The following is a 20,573-nucleotide window of genomic DNA, read 5'->3' as shown; positions in this document are numbered from 1 at the left end:
AAAGTTATGTTACAACATGCTATATATACAGCTATGTTGCTCAATCCAAATTAAAGTCATACCTCGTCCCTCTCGATCGCAGCAGCATCATCTTCTATTTGCTGATGGAGAGCTTGTGTGCGTTCATGATGTTGCTCGCGACCTCTAAAGCTCTGTTTTTGACGAAGCCGCTCAGTTGCTCGAGAAAGCTTGTGTCTAGATGATTCACTCTCTCTGTCTAGCTCCTGTTGAATCCTTTGCTCACGTTCCAAACGTTCCAGGCGTCTTCTTTCCTCCTCTTGCTGTCTCTGTTTTTCATCTTCTTCAAGTTTTCCTGTTTAAAAACATCAGACACCACAGGATTACAAACACTTACAGATTACATGGAACATGCTGTATAGACTGCAGAAGAAAGAACAGAAAATTTATAAAATAATGAAAGTAGATTTGCATCTTATTGCTTGGCATTTAGTATTTTTCTCCTAGATTTCACATTTTCTGCTCTCTTTTCCACTGTCACGGAGCAGTTCCTGCCCACGTGCAGGACTCTGCCTTGCGTTAACAAGCAGAATCACTAAAGGAAAGAGTCACTGATTTTAGGTCACCATTATGGTGATCAGTATTCGGTTTAGTTTGGCTCCTTACCCTTGACTTTTTAACATTAGTTTTTCCTCTGGCTGCTGTATCTGTGTGTTTATTAAACACATTTGTCATGGCAAAGAAAGCCAAGAGAAAATGTAATCCAGGTGTTGTTGATTAGGTTTTGACATAACCATTATGTAGAGGTCTAAATCACTGATCTCATTCAATATTTCAAAATTCAATATTTAGGCTTGTATAGCTGCCTTGCATGAGCTGATAAGTGGAATGAGCGTGCAGTGGCATCGACAAGGAGCATAGGCAAACACGCATCCCTTTGCTCAAGACATCACTGAAAAGTTTGAAATTTGGTTGAATATGTCAACAGCAAAGAAAGTGAAACAATGCACCTGTTACTTACATTACTTAATGGTAAGGAGAGAGAGATGAACAGTACATTCCAGGGCCCAGTTTATGGCCCCTCTCTGTCCGTAACAGTGGACAAAGGTTTGCTACATTTTAATTGGATCTTGGTGGATTAACACAACTCCATCAGATAAAAAGGATAGAACAACAGCCAGACATTGCTTAGAGGGCAAGAAGAAGACTTCTGGTACTAAGCCCGGGAAGGACATTACTTCTCATTAGTCCATATGCAGTTTCTGCCCTTCACCCATCTAGAGACTAAGGCCACGTCCACACGGAGACGCGTTTTTGTGAATACGCACAAATTTTGTATCGGATAGGCGTTTTGTCCATACGGATCCAGTGTTTTCAGAAGGTGAAACCGCTATTTTTTTAAACCGGGTCCCAGAGTGGATAAATCTGAAAACGCCGTCTTTGCGTTCTGCAGAAGCTACTGAGCCAAAATAAAGCGTTATTTCTAATCTTTACTATAGTTTATATACAGCGCGCAAGGTTTATGTGCATGCTCCAAGTCTTATTTGCTGTTTTAAGTGCATCTCTGTGGCAGAATTACAGCGCCATATACTGGTCTGGCATGTATACTACATCATTTTGAGTCGTTTCATGTGGACACAGATATTTATTGAGACGAGGGAGAATAAAAAGATTGGTTAGGGTAAGCTCCGGCTTTGTGTGGACGTAGCCTAATTCCTAATGTTTTGGCCTGTGACTGCCATAAAAATTCCTCAGGACCTCCGGATCCACCAGCAATGGGTGAAACAAAGAGATCACAATGATCCATCCAAATCTATTCATAAATATGTTTGGAAACCTTCAAACTGATGCAAACTACATACATCTATTTCATATTTGTCCAGAGAAATAAGTATTCTCAGTGACAGCTATTTATAGTGCAACATCTTCCAAATCAAATTCTGCTTCAAGCACCCTACTGAAAGGCCTACACATTATTCGATGGGAGCCTGCAGCTCATGGCATCGAATGGGTGAGCCCCACCAGCGGGCTGACAGGGCATACGTTATTCCAACTGCCCGAATGGGAGGGCTCGTGTGGTGTCCGACGGGAGCCTACAGCTCACGGGCAAGCCCCTCCGATAATCGAGGGGGGTGGGACTGACTTCATCCGCCCAACTAGGAGGGCCCCCATGGCATCTGACGGGAGCCTGCAGCTCACAGTGTCGGATGGGCGAGCCTTATGAGAGTTTCTTGGGCTTTCCTAGTATGAAAGCAGTTGAACCTGATGTAGCTCTAAAAAGCTTTGGATGACTGTTGACTGAGCGCTTTAATTTGAGGTGTTTTTTGGAACCAAAAACGTGTGATGGGGCAGTTGGAGTCATCCACGAAAAGTGGGACGGATGTGGATTTAGCCTGTGAGTTTCTGAAGTGAAGGCAAGATAAGAGACAATGGTCTGTTACCATGCTGCAGTGCTTTGTCAAGAATAGCCTATCAACTTAAATACTTGAAAATACTAGCCTACATCATACACATTTTCTACTATTTGACGTCTATTTAAACAATTTATACCTTGTACTATATTATACACAAATGACTTTGAAATTGGTGAATGAAATGAGCACAGCACGATCAAAATGTGCAAGGCAATTTGTAAAACAACCAAATTAATTAGGGGGTCTTTTGGACACATCCATGTATGGAAGGCCGTTTCAGCATAAAAACGTTCCAGCGTTACTCGTCGTAATTATATTTTTACTAGTAACAATTAAATTAAAGAGCTCTCTAATTCAGTTTTTACTAGTAACAATTACAATTAGAGAGCTCTATAATTCATTTTTACTAGTAACAATTATGATTGTAGAGCTCTCTAATTGAATTATAGAGCTCTGCAATTGTATTCTTACTAGTAACAACTGAATTGTAGAGCTCTATAATTCAGTTTTTACTAGTAACAATTCCAATTAGAGAGCTCTGCAATTCATTTATTACTAGTAAGAATTCAGTTGCAGAGCTCTGTAATTCAATTGTTACTAGTAATAATCCAATTGCAGAGCTCTACAATTCCACTAGAGAGCTCTCTAATTCAATTGTTACTAGTAAAAACTGAATTATAGAGCTCTCTAATTGTAATTGTTACTAGTAAAAACTGAATTTGAGAGCTCTTTAATTCAATTCTTACTAGTAACAATTCTAATTACAGAGCTCTATAATGGTATTATTACTAGTAAAAACTCCTATTCATGAGATGCAAAACAGATTGCAGATTTCCCGCCTACAAAAGTGAGTTTCAAAATAAAAGCCCTGTAGCGTGGTTCTAAAGTATCCTGAAATATTTTACAGACTTAGGTAACATATTAATCATGTTCACATTAAAGCAAAATTAAGATGATGCCTGAGATGAAAGCCTAGCTATATTTAGTCGTTATATTCATTCACCTTTGTATATTGGTAAAGCTAAGAGCCAAGAACACTCCATATCACTGGACATAATATAGGGTGAAATGCCCTAAGCCACCCAAAGTGTTTTGACAAACTTGATATTAAGGAGTATAAATTAATTTTAAATATTTACAGTGTTTAGTATTGTTATGCAATAATAGAATGATTATCGCGGATATCTAATACAAAATAAACACCTCTATTGAATTGATTATCAAATTGTGTTAATAATAGGCGATTTGGCGCTGGGGTATGTTGTTTTTGAAATTATGTTGTTGTTGAGTGCTCGCTCGTTGTTATCAGAGGCGCGTGCAACAGGGTTCACAGCGCTCGTGCACACGGATTAGCACTTCAATCTATCGCTTTTGCGGAGACTCTCTATTCCATACGTTGAAATCACAAAAAACAAAATACATATAAACGTGTCACTGCTCTTGATATACAATCACTGATGAAAATCTTTGGTTTTAATGAGAAAAAAAAAAAAAAATCACTTTGTTGGATTAGAACCGGGAACCTCTTGCATCCTAATCGGAGAAACTGCCACTAGTCTATCAGGACATTTAATTATCAAAGGCGGATCGTCGTATTTATTAACTAATGTACATATTCTCGAGACTAACGATATTGTATTATAGCAGATGTGGGAAAACTATCATATTTGAACACATTTATAATTTTAATATCATATCATTATTATTGTAATAATAATACAACATTACCCCCCCCCCCACCCGTACACATTCTTGTCCCACCCACTTTGTAAAACAAAGTTACGCCACTGACCCCAGTTGAATATGCATAAGCACGATTAGCATAATGATATGTCGCCGAATACAGAGCTCTGTAATGCAATTGTTACTAGTAAGAATTGCTATTGTGGAGCTCTGTAATTCAATTTGTACTAGTAAGATTGCAATTACTGAGCTCTCTAATTCTAATTGTTACTAGTAAGAACTGAATTATAGAGCTCTGTAACTTAATTCTTACTAGTAACAATTCAATTAGAGAGCTCTGTAATTCAATTATAGAGCTCTCTAATTCAATTGTTACTAGTAACAATTGAAATAGAGAGCTCTATAATTTAATTATTACTAGTAAGAATTGCAATTAGAGAGCTCTACAATTGAATTCTTACTAGTAACAATTTGATTATAGAGCTCTCTAATTGAATTACAGAGCTCTCTAATTCAATTGTTACTAGTAACAATTATGATTAGAGAGCTCTGTAATTCAATTGTTACTAGTAACAATTACGATTAGAGAGCTCTCTAATTCAATTGTTACTAGTAACAATTGAATTAGAGAGCTCTGTAATTGAATTATAGAGCTCTGCAATTACACATATCTTTAATGTGTATTTTTACTAGTAATAAATCAATTGAAGAGCTCTGTAATTCAATTGTTACTAGTAAGAATTCAGTTAGAGAGCTCTATAATTGTAATTGTTACTAGTAAGAATTCAATTAGAGAGCTCTATAATTGTAATTGTTACTAGTAAGAATTAAATTAGAGAGCTCTATAATTAGGGCCCAAGCGAAAATTCGCGCAGGGCCCTCTTGTTCTTCTAAGGATTATTAGGGCCCAAGCGAAAATTCGCGCAGGGCCCTCTTGTTTTTCTAAGGATTATTAGGGCCCAAGCGAAAATTCGCGCAGGGCCCTCTTGTTCTTCTAAGGATTATTATTATTTTTTTTTTTTTTTTTTTTTTTTTTTTTTTTTCCGTCTTCCGGGGCTTTTTGGGGGCCTTAACATGCTCAAAAACTCTTGAAAATTGGCACACACATTGGAATCCGCGGCCATTAGGACGCCGGAGAGGCTGGTACCCGGGCGTGGCAGGGGGGCTCGACAGCGCCCCTTGAAAAAAGTCTGAAAATTTGGTCCATATATTAAACACGCTTGCACGTATTAGTATGAAACTCAGTACACATATAGACCTCATCGGGCCGAACAACTTTCGTGCTCTAAGTTAAACACCACGCCAACAGGAAGTCAGCTATTAAGGGTTGTTTGAAAAACGCATGCTCTGGAATTTGATATACTCCTCCTAGACGATTAATCCGATCGCCACCAAACTCGGTCAGCATGAAGTCAAGACACTGATGATTAAAAATTGCCAGGGGATTTTTGATATCTCGAACGGTTTGGCCGTGGCGAGGCAACGAATTTATGGCGAGAAAAAGGAAACAGGAAATGTGTTATAACGTCTGCATACATATATTGATCTTTATGAAACTTCACGAGTGTGTTCGTTATAGGAGTCTGATCACATGGATGTGACTATTGTGAGTCAAAGTTATAGCGCCACCAACTGGCAGCAGGAAGTGTATCACTTTTTGAAATGTTTTGAGATCACCCTCTTATTTTTACCTGATTTGCTTCAAACTTCATCAGTGTAATGTCAATACACAGCAGATGTAGACCTATGACAGGATTTTTGATATTTGAAATATTGTTGCCATGGCAACAGGTCAAACTGTAATAATATTCTTGAGTGTTTTTGAGGCTCTTAACATGCTTCAAATTGCATGAAACTCGACACACACATCAATATTGTCAACCAGTAGACATGGACAAAGCCATAGAAATGGGCGTGGTGGAGGGGCTCAGTAGCGCCACCTTTTGACAAAAGTGGGGGGGTTAGTTTTTCCTACAATCACCAAACTCGGTACACATATTGTTCTCATCAAGCCGGACAATTTTCTAATTTACATTCATTAGCTCCGACCAACAGGAAGTCAGCTATTTTGGTTTGAATGTTAATTTTTTGAAAAAACAGGCTATGAATTTTATACTACTGCTCCTACAGGGTTTATCCAATTTACACCAAACTTTTTTTAACTTGTTGCTAACACATTGAAGTTGTTTAATTGCAAACGGATTTTGGATATCTCAAACGGTTTGGCCGTGGCGAGGCAACGAATTTATGGCAAGAAAAGGGAAACAAAGTGTTATAACTTCTGCATACATTAATGATTTTGATGAAACTTCGGCTTAGTCTTCGTTGTACAAGGCTGATCACATGATGTGACTATTGTGATTCAAAGTAATAGCGCCACCAACTGGAAGCAGAAAATGTGTCACTTTCAGCATACATTGAGATCACCCTCTTATTTTTACCTGATTTGCTTCAAAATTCATCAGAATAATGTTAAAACTTGGCACATGTAATCCTTTGAAAATGGGCAGGGAGGAGGGGCTCTATAGTGGCACCTTGTAGTGCAGTAAATGTGGAGTGAATTTGACATAGTCCTTTGATGTTTAACCGTTTTAAGTGCCTATTGCCCGCTGTGCACAGTTGCCCTGAAGCCACCGGGGTGGCGGTGCCACCGGGCTTGGGCCCGCCATCGCTGCTCGCAGCTATATTTATTATTTTTTTTTTATTTATTTATTTTTTTTTTATTTTTTTTCCGTCTTCCGGGGCTTTTTGGGGGCCTTAACATGCTCAAAAACTCTTGAAAATTGGCACACACATTGGAATCCGCGGCCAACAGGGCCGGGCAGAAGCTGGTACCCGGGCGTGGCAGGGGGGCTCAACAGCGCCCCCTTGAAAAAGGTCTGAAAATTTGGTCCATATATTAAACACGCTTGCATGTATTAGTCTGAAACTCGGTACACATATAGACCTCATCGGGCCGAACAACTTTCGTGCTCTAAGTTAAACGTCACGCCAACAGGAAGTCAGCTATTAAGGGTTGTTTGAAAAACGCATGCTCTGGAATTTGATATACTCCTCCTAGACGATTAATCCGATCGCCACCAAACTCGGTCAGCATGAAGTCAAGACACTGATGATTAAAAATTGCCAGGGGATTTTTGATATCTCGAACGGTTTGTCCGTGGCGAGGCAACGAATTTATGGCGAGAAAAAGGAAACAGGAAATGTGTTATAACGTCTGCATACATATATTGATCTTTATGAAACTTCACAAGTGTGTTCGTTATAGGAGTCTGATCACATGTATGTGACTATTGTGAGTCAAAGTTATAGCGCCACCAACTGGCAGCAGGAAGTGTATCACTTTTTGAAATGTTTTGAGATCACCCTCTTATTTTTACCTGATTTGCTTCAAACTTCATCAGTGTAATGTCAATACACAGCAGATGTAGACCTATGACAGGATTTTTGATATTTGAAATATTGTTGCCATGGCAACAGGTCAAACTGTAATAATATTCTTGAGTGTTTTTGAGGCTCTTAACATGCTTCAAATTGCATGAAACTCGACACACACATCAATATTGTCAACCAGTAGACATGGACAAAGCCATAGAAATGGGCGTGGTGGAGGGGCTCAGTAGCGCCACCTTTTGACAAAAGTGGGGGGGTTTGTTTTTCCTACAGTCACCAAACTTGGTACACATATTGTTCTCATCAAGCCGGACAATTTTCTAATTTACATTCATTAGCTCCGACCAACAGGAAGTCAGCTATTTTGGTTTGAATGTTAATTTTTTGAAAAAACAGGCTATGAATTTTTATACTACTACTCCTACAGGGTTTATCCAATTTACACCAAGCTTTTTTTAACTTGTTGCTAACACATTGAAGTTGTTTAATTGCAAACGGATTTTGGATATCTCAAACGGTTTGGCCGTGGCGAGGCAACGAATTTATGGCAAGAAAAGGGAAACAAAGTGTTATAACTTCTGCATACATTAATTGATTTTGATGAAACTTCGGCTTAGTCTTCGTTGTACAAGGCTGATCACATGGATGTGACTATTGTGATTCAAAGTCATAGCGCCACCAACTGGAAGCAGAAAATGTGTCACTTTCAGCATACATTGAGATCACCCTCTTATTTTTACCTGATTTGCTTCAAAATTCATCAGAATAATGTTAAAACTTGGCACATGTAATCCTTTGAAAATGGGCAGGGAGGAGGGGCTCTATAGCGGCACCTTGTAGTGCAGTAAATGTGGAGTGAATTTGACATAGTCCTTTGATGTTTAACCGTTTTAAGTGCCTATTGCCCGCTGTGCACAGTTGCCCTGAAGCCACCGGGTGGCGGTGCCACCGGCTTGGCCCGCCATCGCTGCTCGCAGCTATATTTATTTTTTTTTTTTTCCGTCTTCCGGGGCTTTTTGGGGGCCTTAACATGCTCAAAAACTCTTGAAAATTGGCACACACATTGGAATCCGCGGCCATTAGGACGCCGGAGAGGCTGGTACCCGGGCGTGGCAGGGGGGCTCGACAGCGCCCCCTTGAAAAAAGTCTGAAAATTTGGTCCATATATTAAACACGCTTGCACGTATTAGTATGAAACTCGGTACACATATAGACCTCATCGGGCCGAACAACTTTCGTGCTCTAAGTTAAACACCACGCAACAGGAAGTCAGCTATTAAGGGTTGTTTGAAAAACGCATGCTCTGGAATTTGATATACTCCTCCTAGACGATTAATCCGATCGCCACCAAACTCGGTCAGCATGAAGTCAAGACACTGATGATTAAAAATTGCCAGCGGATTTTTGATATCTCGAACGGTTTGGCCGTGGCGAGGCAACGAATTTATGGCGAGAAAAAGGAAACAGGAAATGTGTTATAACGTCTGCATACATATATTGATCTTTATGAAACTTCACGAGTGTGTTGGTTGTAGTAGTCTGATCACATGGATGTGACTATTGTGAGTCAAAGTTATAGCGCCACCAACTGGCAGCAGGAAGTGTATCACTTTTTGAAATGTTTTGAGATCACCCTCTTATTTTTACCTGATTTGCTTCAAACTTCATCAGTGTAATGTCAATACACAGCAGATGTAGACCTATGACAGGATTTTTGATATTTGAAATATTGTTGCCATGGCAACAGGTCAAACTGTAATAATATTCTTGAGTGTTTTTGAGGCTCTTAACATGCTTCAAATTGCATGAAACTCGACACACACATCAATATTGTCAACCAGTAGACATGGACAAAGCCATAGAAATGGGCGTGGTGGAGGGGCTCAGTAGCGCCACCTTTTGACAAAAGTGGGGGGTTAGTTTTTCCTACAGTCACCAAACTCGGTACACATATTGTTCTCATCAAGCCGGACAATTTTCTAATTTACATTCATTAGCTCCGACCAACAGGAAGTCAGCTATTTTGGTTTGAATGTTAATTTTTTGAAAAAACAGGCTATGAATTTTATACTACTACTCCTACAGGGTTTGTCCAATTTACACCAAGCTTTTTTTAACTTGTTGCTAACACATTGAAGTTGTTTAATTGCAAACGGATTTGGATATCTCAAACGGTTTGGCCGTGGCGAGGCAACGAATTTATGGCAAGAAAAGGGAAACAAAGTGTTTTAACTCCTGCATACATTAATTGATTTTGATGAAACTTCGGCTTAGTCTTCGTTGTACAAGGCTGATCACATGGATGTGACTATTGTGATTCAAAGTCATAGCGCCACCAACTGGAAGCAGAAAATGTGTCACTTTCAGCATACATTGAGATCACCCTCTTATTTTTACCTGATTTGCTTCAAAATTCATCAGAATAATGTTAAAACTTGGCACATGTAATCCTTTGAAAATGGGCAGGGAGGAGGGGCTCTATAGTGGCACCTTGTAGTGCAGTAAATGTGGAGTGAATTTGACATAGTCCTTTGATGTTTAACCGTTTTAAATGCCTATTGCCCGCTGTGCACAGTTGCCCTGAAGCCACCGGGGTGGCGGTGCCACCGGGCTTGGGCCCGCCATCGCTGCTCGCAGCTATATTTGTAATTGTTACTAGTAAGAATTCAATTAGAGAGCTCTATAATTGTAATTGTTACTAGTAAAAATTGAATTAGAGAGCTCTATAATTGTAATTGTTACTAGTAAGAATTCAATTAGAGAGCTCTATAATTGTAATTGTTACTAGTAACAATTGAATTACAGAGCTCTATAATTAAAAATGAATGGAAGTCAATGGAGACATATGACTAGTAATAAATGAATTGTAGAGCTCTCTAATTGGAATTGTTACTAGTAACAATTGAATTAGAGAGCTCTATAATCATAATTGTTACTAGTAAAAATTGAATTATAGAGCTCTGTAATTGTAATTGTTACTAGTAAAAATTTAATTGTAGAGCTCTATAATTGTTATTGTGACTAGTAAAAACCGAATTAGAGAGCTCTACAATTATAATTGTTACTAGTAAAAATTGAATTATAGAGCTCTGTAATTGTAATTTTTACTAGTACAAATTAAATTATAGAGCTCTTTAATTTAATTGTTACTAGTAAAAATATAATTACGACGAGTAACGCTGGAACGTTTTTATGCTGAAACGGCCTTCCATATCCATGCCCAGGGCACAACCGTGTCATAATCCGTCCCTGGGCTCTACAACTTAATGATATCTCACCATCTTTCAAATATATCATCTGACTAACTCCCTCCACTTTATATTAATTCTAAATGATTGAAAAACATCACCCCCTGTGGGGAGTGTTCTCATACTGCCAAGGTAAAAATCCTTGACTGGCCCTGAACTAAAAGAGGGGGGAAGTGGTCATCTGATGTACTCATAAGCTCACCTTAATCACCACTTAATTGGTGTCCCTGGGTGGGAGAAAACTAAATAATATATGTAGACAAAGCAAAAACATTATGTGATTTATATATTATTACAGGAAAATGTCATGTCATTACTGTGCCTGGAGTGGCTCTAAGGGACACCATTTTCAATGGTGTTTGGTGGCCTGAAAACGCAAACTTTTGAGAACAGGTTTCAAAGTGCACGTTTTTGAAAACTCTCTCCATATAAACAACAAAAACATGAATCTGTGAAAACGATGACGTCATGCACATGCGCATTACATGTTCAGTCTATAGTGCTTCATCGCCATCTAATGGCCTCTAAGGCGCATATAATGGTGACGGATTGAGTGGCAAGGCAGGCACATATATAATGGTGTCTTGCTTTGTAAAGATTTCACCCAGCTGGGGATTTGCCAGTTGATGTTTATCCAACTTCCCATGTACCACTGAACATCAGTAGCCATGAGTCGCATTGGAGTGACATTAACTACCCTCTTCTAGTGCTGTAGTACTCGAGTCCTGTCTTGGACTCGAGTCTGGACTCGAGATGTTGTCTCGGACTTGTCTCGGACTCGTTGGTATTTGCACTCGGACTTGGTCATTGGTCTCGCCAAAAGTTCTAGTTGGTCTCGACCGAGTCCAGCAGGTCAGTCTCACTTCTTTCCAATTCCGAGCCGATCCGTTGTTACCAGTGGCGACGCACAGGTATTAAAGTTCGCCGCGCGTTCTTGCTCTCTTCTGCTCTCTTCTCTCCAACGGTGAAGTGACACACACCTGTGCGGGCGCCCCCCCCCCCTCACTCATCTCATTCGCTCCGGTTCCCGCAGGTTTTGCGCTCACACCGAAAGCGCACGCACCACTGAGTGGAGCGAACAAGCCATGCTCAGTCTCAAACCGAGACAAAAGTCAAACAGTCTCACAATTACCAAAACGAGTGGCTTAAAAAGATCAAATACATACAAAAGTATGTCAAAATGCAGTCAGTTTTGAATCATTAAATAGCTAAGAAAGAGAACGCATGTTGTGTAACAGTATTGGGTCCATTCATAAACTCTTAAAGGGACAGCAGTCCAATATTCCTGCTGCTGTCTGTCATGTTATTTAACCCTCTGGAGTCTGAGGCTGATTTGGGGCCTGGAGAAGTTTTGACATGCCCTGACATTTGTGCTTTTTTCAGTTGTTCATAAACATATTAATGACAAAGGTGTCATTACACTGTATTCAGCACAAACTAGGCTACCATAATATGTGAGGAACATGTATGCACATGTTTGTGTTTTTGAAGGAATAACGTTTATGCGTGGTTATTGAAAAAACAAAAAAATTAAGTCACTGAAATAAGGCCAAAAATATATATTAAATCTGTGTTTACAAGACTTCTGGGTATTGGGGGTTGTAGGCTAGAGTTTTTGCTTCAAAATTATGTAAAAATTATAATGCCTACTTGTTCATATAAAACAATATATTGATTTAGTTTTTGTAAGACACTTTTTGTCAAGAAACACAGTATGCGTGGAGGCGTGAATCTTCATGAATAATGGGTCATTTACACCCGAGAAGACAAAAGAATCGCATAAAGAACCTCTAATGGTGCTGCATATTAATGAGGCCTTTCAGTCAGGTAGGCTGTGAAAAAAACCTCTGTAATCATGTCTCAGCTCAATTTAAAATAATGGTATTCTATTCTATTATTTAAAATATAATGTATTTCTGTGATGCAAAGAGTCTGAATATAGGTTTTTAGTTTAAAAGCATTCACATTTGGAGAAATATTCATGGATTCTCATATGTTTATGTCAATTTTCTATACAGAAGAGTTATATTTATTCTATATTCATTGTTATCACTATGAGCGCTGGTGTTTTCAATTTATACTTGCAGCCGGAGGGCGCTCTGTACACCTTTAGTCCACAAATTATTCTAAAGAAGAAGAGGACATTTCAGGAATGGTGTTTTCAATTCATACTTGCAGCCGGAGGGCGCTCTCTGTGCACATTTAGTCCACAAATTATTCTAAAGAAGAAGAGGACATATCAGGAACTAACGGCATGTCTTCCAGAGGTCGCTAACATACAGGCTTTTACATCCAGATAAACACTTTTCAAGACAATAAATACACGATTGAGACGATGAATGCATGTATTGCCTCTGAATTTGCGTCTGAATAGCGCTGGCTCCGTGGGCGTGGCCGCATTAGCGGATAATGAGCTGAATCACGGATTTCTGACATGTGTCTCTTTTCATACAGATTACATAAACACAGAATGTTTGTTTTCGATATGACTTACACGATTTAAAACCTGACATTTCAACGTGTCTTTAGACCTAAGTCTATTTTTTTTGTGATTAGTATTCACTAAGTTATAGTTAATTTTCTGAGAACTATCAGATTAAACTTTGTTCAGAGGAAGAGGACAGATCATACATCATTTTAGTTTTCTTTATTTTGCAAAAAGCACAACATTTTGTTTTTACTCTGAGTGTATACAAATAAAAGAAGATATTCTATAGTTTCAATTGATATATTACTTATGTCTCTATGACAAAAAATGATGGAGTATTTTAAGTCTGTTTTGCTGCAATGTGACAAAAAACCTGAAAACGCGCCTGCGCGTTTTCAGACCTCAGGAAGTTAAAGAACAAAAGACAAAGAAAATCACTTTCTGCTCTTGACTGAATACGTTTTTAACTTTAATGGTAAGAATAAATCTGTATTTAATATTTACAATAAAAAATACAGAAATTAAGGTAACCAACGTGGATGTGTTATTTTACATTTGATTACTTTAATTTCTCTATTTCATATCTAAATAAAAACCTACTTAAGCTGAAAAAGTTTCATAGCTCTCTATTCTGTTGCATTTATTTGCTGTTTGGAATTTTTTTTAATTTGTTCTTATTTTATTACTGATTTTTACTTTTTTTTATGAAAACAAAACTTTGCGTTGAAGAAATGTAGATTTTTGTTTGTATATGCTGTCAAATATAGTTCTTAGAAAGAAAATCGGAATCGGCAAAAATAGGTATCGGCAGATCACACTATCCAAAAATCGGAAATCGGAATCGGCCTAGAAAATTGCAATCAGCGCATCTCTAGTTCAAACGAAAGCCACAGCAGAACTGAGACTCATATCGATGTATTGTAAACGAATCTGTGGCTGTGTAAAAACCACAAGAGTCAATGATTCAATTAGCCTTCAAAAATACATCCACTTGCTTCATTACTGAATGAATGAAGGAATGACTCGATGACTCACTCATTAAGTCAGTGACTTACCGCCACCTACTGGCGGTTTTAGTTCAATATTTAACATCTTTGCTTATTTCTCTTTTGGACATTTTTAATTTAAAACATTTATTTATTTTATAAAGGTATTTATAGAGGTAAAAAAAAAGCACTTTGATGCACAATCAGTTTAAAGGGGAAAATATTGTCCCTTAATGGAAAAGGTGTGACTGCAGCAGTCTAAGTGGAAGAGAGGGTACAATGTACAATGTTTGGGAACCACAGCTGTAGAGAATTTAAAAACAAGTAATAGTACAAAAAATAATAATGCAAAATTATTATTTTAGAATCTAAGATATGTTGTCTCACGCATCACACAAATTATCAATAGTTATGTACGTGGTCTTAAAGAGGATTCTTTTTTTCTGTCTCTGTCTTGACTGTCTCATTTGGACTCGGACTTCACTTGGACTCGAACCTTTTGGACTTTTAGGACAAAGATGGACTTGACTACAGCCCTACCCTCTTCTATTGATTGGCTAGAGGAGGAGCTGTCAGTCTAGATGCTGATGCTTAAGCCCACCCTAATTTACATGAAAGTCTAAAGCCCTATTCTGACAGGATTAGTTTTACATGGGGAGGTGGGGGTAAAATAATTCTTACCAGAGCTTCTCAGTGATTTTAGTCCCGTCCGAATGTGTCATCTCGGTAATCATTATGGACAATGTCAGTAAAGATTACGGCGACTTTTACCTTCTGTAAAAAGGTCCAGAAAAATGACCTCAGGTAATACTAATCCAATATCGAATAGACCCGCTGTAAATATGTACGGTACCGTCATTTCTTGTTTAAAAGTAGTTTTCTGTGCATTTTTCAAGCAGGGAAGCACTTGAAGAACCATTCATTTGTGTTATAGTTGGTAGGACAAGTCTGTGGCAAACCTCAAGAATTTTCTACATACCATTCAGAGCAAAAAGAAGATCGAAAGCACTTGTCAGAGGCACAAAACTAATTTTATCTTTAACTAAGTGCCTATTACCATCATAATCCAATCAGAATTGAATTAATAAATCAGACCTAAATGTTATTTATAGTTTATATATTTAGATTATATGTGTTTTCGCACATTGTATCAGGAAGCAACGTATACGTATACATGACGACAGGGAGGTGACGGCGGTGCGTAAATCGAGTTACCCCTCCCACTTCTGCTAGTTTTACTGAGATGTCTTGTCCCGTGCGAATTGGCCAATTAATATTACAGACATCCTGAGGTAAAATTACTTTACTCCACCTCCTCACTTAAAACTAATCCTGTCCGAATAGGGCTTAACTGCAACATTTGGAAAAGCAAGCGCAGAATGTGTAAACCAGAGCAAATGGGGAAACAGCATAAGCATACATAACAGAAACTGTCAGAGAGCACAAAAAGACTAATATGACCAAGAAAACCATGATTTTTGTGTGTGATTCAGATAATTTTGCATTCGCTTTGTAGTTTTGTGTAATATAATTTTAAAAGTGTTTAAAGTTTGGATTCACGCTTATTTTTTTAAACGTCTATTTATTTATTTTTTATGCTTGACCATGTTGTTTGCTATTCTGATAATTTTGCATTTGTTTTTCAGTTTTGTACAATATATATTTACAGGTGTTTTTGATCCGTGATTGCAATACTGTGGGCATAAAATTATTCCCATAAAAGTCTTCCCAAAAGAGTGAAGCTTATTAAAACAGCAAAGGGGAAATAAATATGGAAACATACTTCCAATCGATATGTTTGCAGGAACTTACCATAGTTGGCACAGTAATGCGTTCCACCCTCAGAGGTGCAGTGCATCTGAATCTGGGAACGGTCATAGGTTTCCCTTAAGATGAAGGAGGTGTTGCCTTTATGGGTGTTGAACTCATACTTAAAACTGTTCCATGAGTGATCTTTATATCTGACGTAGAAGTAGCGATGGATTAACCTTTTCTCCTCATAGGATGTTGTGCAGCCAGCATCGATGCGTGTATACTGGGAAACAGAATTATACATCAGTTTCCATCAGAAAAGCAGTGGATAATCGGAAACACTTTAGAATACTGTTCCATCATTAATTAATAACTACACAAAATCGAATGAGTAACGCAATATCAACACTCTAGTAACTACTATTAACTAACAAAAAACTCTGATTAAGAAATTACTAAGTAATAGTGCTTTATCTAACAGTGTGCTACATTTGACTATCAATAACTACTATTTTTCATACCTCCCAGAGGAATACTAGAACTACTATACAGTGTGTGCAGAATTATTAGGCAAGTTGATTTTTTTTTTTGTTTGTTTGTTTGTTTTTTTTCCAGGCACATTTTATCAATTGGGAGTTCAGTTTTAGTCCATCTCTGCAAAACTGACTTCAGGATATTAGATTGACTAAAAATGAACTCCCAAAACTTACTGCCAGATTCTGGAAGATACAAAAAAAGACAAAACTCAAAGTGCTACAAGAAGTACTTTACAATATACATCCATAAAAACAAAAAAAGTTAAGACATAAACACTGCCTTAAAAAGATGGGTTTTTAACTGTTTCTTAAAACTACCTAATGTAGGGGCATTCCTAACAGTTAAAGGAAGTGTATTCCACAACCTAGAGGCTGCGACAGAGAAGGCTCTTTCACACATAGATTTTTTTCATCTCTAAAGAAGGCTGTTTAAGGAGGAAAGAGTCAGTGGAGCAGAGAGATCGAGAAGGCATATATGGCATAATTAAATCACATATGTATGAAGGTGCAGTTTATTGTACAGCTTTGTATGTTAAAATGAGAGTTTTAAAATCAATGCAGGCATGGGCCGGAAGCCAATACAGCATGCCAGAGATGTGCTGACGAGAAGGAGTATGTGTAAGGACACGTGCAGCTGAGTTCTGAATGTATTGCAGGCGCTTAGTTCACTAGAAGTCCTCCAGTATGAGAAATAAATAGTAGTTATTGATTAGCTAATAGTGAACTACCATATTCAACTGAGCACTATTACTTACTAATTCGTTAATCAGAGTTTTTTGTTAGTTAATAATAGTAGTTACTAGAATGTTAATAATACGTTACTAATTTGTTCCTGTGTAGTTATTCATTAAAGTGTCATGACAAATGAATACTAAAATATGACGAGTGAAAAAAAAACTTGATGTATTTTAAAAATATAACCCTATATGACAACAAAGTCCCACGAACGAAGGAGAAACGTGGGAGAACATTAAAAATGTCTAATAATATTTTTATTACATTTACAAACAAATGACACATGTCAGTTTAACAGAAATGATAAAGGCATGGAATTGAATTTGAATTTTCGGTCTACATCATTGTCTTCTGTGTATCAGAATAATTCATCATGTCATATTCGTGATCAGACGTACTGCTGTCCTTATTTGCACATAATTTCTTTGGAAGAAGATATGTTGAAATGGCTGCATACACGCTGCTGGTTCATGTTTAGAGCTGTAGTCTAAAGCAGGGGTTCCCAAACACATTCCTGGAGCCCCCCCAACACTGCATGTTTTCCATGTCTCCTTAATCAAACACACCTGATTCAGATCATCAGCTCATTAGCCGAGAATCCAAGACCTGAAAGGGGTGTGTCAGACAAAGGAGACATGCAAAATGTGCAGAGCTAAGGAGGCTCCAGGAATGTGTTCTGGTCTAAAGTATATGAAATATGTCCAGAAAACTTGAAACATGCTTGCTCCGGTCCGTATATGAAATATGATCCGCGTTGCGAGCGTTGTTAAACTCATCACAGCGCTCCACGCAGAAACCAATCTCACACTCTCTGCGTTCTTACATATTTTGTTAGCCATAATTTCCATGTGTTTGATAGTCAAACTCCAGCTCTGACCGCATCTTGGGGAAAATACAAACAACACTTCTGTGTTACTGAGGAAACATACACTTATGACAAGTGTGTTCGAACGCAAAGCTGAAACGGTCTTTCGTGACATTTGAATTCTCCACCGTAATGCGATCTCATGCGTAATACATCGCAGTGATTGGAATTCATTCTCATGAAAAAATGAGTGCATTTACATGCACATTCTTAAGCCAATTATGCTTAATAAGCCGACAACGAACGTGGTCATGTAAACACGGTAACCCGTTTTCTTTTATCGGAGTAATAAATCATTTAATTTGGTTTAATTTGGATTTGTCTGTGCATGTTTTTTTTTACTCTCATAGATTGTGTTCCCATTGACATGCATTATACGACTGACAGACCACAACGGTTGGAGCTAAAAATCATCATTTGTGTTCTACTGAAGAAACAAAGTCACCTGCATCTTGGATGCCTTGGGGGTAAGCAGATAAACATCAAATTTTCATTTTTGGGTGAACTATCCCTTTAACATCACAACTGACATACAGTAACATATGGAATCCTCAGAGTCAGATGTGCAAATTATTATTTTTTTGACGTCACTACAGGAAAATAACCCGATTTATTAATAAAGTCTTGACTTGTGTTGTCAGTTTACTGGTTTGCATGTAAACGGGGAAAACTGGTTATTTCAATAAGCTGATATTTGTGAGTTATCAGCTTACTGGTGTGCATGCTCAAAAAAAAGCTCAAAAACTGCTGATGGACATTCGTATTGTCCATCCACAGCAGCCAATTGGCACTCAGAATTAAGGCATATACCTCACTTTTCGTGACATTGGTTCAACTTTGCTTTTTAAACTGGAAGAATGAAATAGCTCAGAAAAAAAAATAAAATAACCACTTTTTTTTTTTTTTTTTTTTTTTTTACAAAGGGTTAGTTCACCCCCCCCCCCCCCAAAAAAAAAAAATTCTGTCATTAATTACTCACCCTCATGTCGTTCTACACCTGTAAGTCCTTCGTTCATCTTGGGAAAACAAATTAAGATAGGCAGCAATGTCATTGCACCTTTTGACGTCCAGAAAGGTAGTTGAAAACATGGTTAAAATAGTCGACGTGTCTGCAGTGGTTCAACCTTAATGTTACGAAGTGACGAATACTTTTGTGAGAAAAAACAAAACAAAAATAATGACTTTATTCAACAATTTGAACCGTCGTCATACGTAGTGAACTCAATACTACGGCCAATATTCAAATTGTTGAATAAAGTCATTATTTGCAGTCACTGCAGTCATGTCGACTATTTTAACCATGTTTTCAACTACCTTTCTGGATGTCAAAAGGTGCAATGACATTGCTGCCTATGAGAGGATCAGAAACCCTCAGATTTCATCAAAAATATCTTAATTTGTGTTCCGAAGATGAATGAAGGTCTTACGGGTGTGGAACGACATGAAGGTGAGTAATTAATGACAGAATTTTCATTTTTTGGGTAAACTAACCCTTTAATAATAAAGATAATGAGTACTATTGTTGTTTTCAGTGATGTGCAACCTGCACATATCTGTTAACATCTCAAAAAAAAAATTGTTTTAGGGTTTCTTGAACCTTTAATGACGGAACGGTATTCTAAAGTGTTACCGATTAAAATAACACGTAAAGAACAAACTGATATTGTTGTGAGATATTATGTCATGCTTTAAGTTATTATCTGGCTAATCAGAGGAAATGCAAACTAGGGGAAAATAACTATGAAACAGGATTTTGAATATAGAATTGCATAAACAATATTGTGTAGTGAATGCTCCAAAAGTTCTTACCCCCCTGTCCTGAGTGGAAAAATACCAGGTATAAGGAGTCTGATTGACGACTGAAACCGTGGCACCCATTATTCAGGATAATCTGTTACAATAAAACAGTAATCATTGGTCAGTATTTAACAGTTATGCAAAGTAACTAAAAACAAATAGAATTGCATTATTATAAATAAAGTAAAAAGAAGTAGAACCTGATTTCATTCCTGTGCAGAGAAAGTGTTCAGCACTCCTGTGCTGTAAGAAAAGTGAAGAAGCTCATGCAATCTGCTGCTCTTTATAAACTGTCCATCAGAAGGTGAGGACAGAAGGGGGCTGAGCTTAGGGCCATTTATCATATATGATTCGACATACTTAATTATCTAACGTTTTGATGGGATTCTATCCACAGGATTGTACAGAAATGAGAAGCCGCTTTCTCAAATCATGACCTCCTCTGCCAATAAATTCATCTTCTGCCTCAGCATGCTCAAACGTGACAGTTAGCAACCTTCAAAAAGAGACCTGTTGTGTAACCCACATGCAATTCTTCAACATATGAACAGATTTCATCTCCTGATATTTTATCCCAACATCAGTATCCATACAATGCTCTACATGTGACAGGCCATTTTACCTCAGGGTTGCTGCACATTTTTTAAAGTCAAATTTAAGGCTTTTTAAGACCTGAAGAAATAAAACTTAATACTATACATTAAGGTTTGCAATATCTCAATATTTTTAAAGTTGTTTCAAAAGTTTCAAAGATTGTCGATAATATTTGGATTATATA

General features: G+C 37.7%; 1 protein-coding gene across 1 annotated transcript in view; it reads right to left on the bottom strand.

Moving 5' to 3' along the window:
- The window catches only part of LOC125244980, a 28,347-nt gene extending 8,458 nt beyond the window's left edge, over positions 1 to 19,889 (bottom strand). The window contains exons 1-3 of the mRNA XM_048155378.1: positions 19,808 to 19,889; positions 15,923 to 16,145; positions 63 to 313 (exon numbers count right to left, since the gene is read on the bottom strand). Of these exons, the coding sequence (XP_048011335.1) occupies positions 63 to 313; positions 15,923 to 16,145; positions 19,808 to 19,876 (543 nt within the window). The 5' untranslated portion in view covers positions 19,877 to 19,889. The remainder of the gene's footprint in view (positions 1 to 62; positions 314 to 15,922; positions 16,146 to 19,807) is intronic.
- Between the last annotated feature and the right edge of the window lie 684 nt (positions 19,890 to 20,573).

This window comes from Megalobrama amblycephala, linkage group LG14, assembly GCF_018812025.1.
Source record: "Megalobrama amblycephala isolate DHTTF-2021 linkage group LG14, ASM1881202v1, whole genome shotgun sequence".
Taxonomy (NCBI): domain Eukaryota; kingdom Metazoa; phylum Chordata; class Actinopteri; order Cypriniformes; family Xenocyprididae; genus Megalobrama; species Megalobrama amblycephala.
Note: the sequence above shows the minus strand (reverse complement) of the source record. Positions and strands in the feature narration are given on the sequence as shown.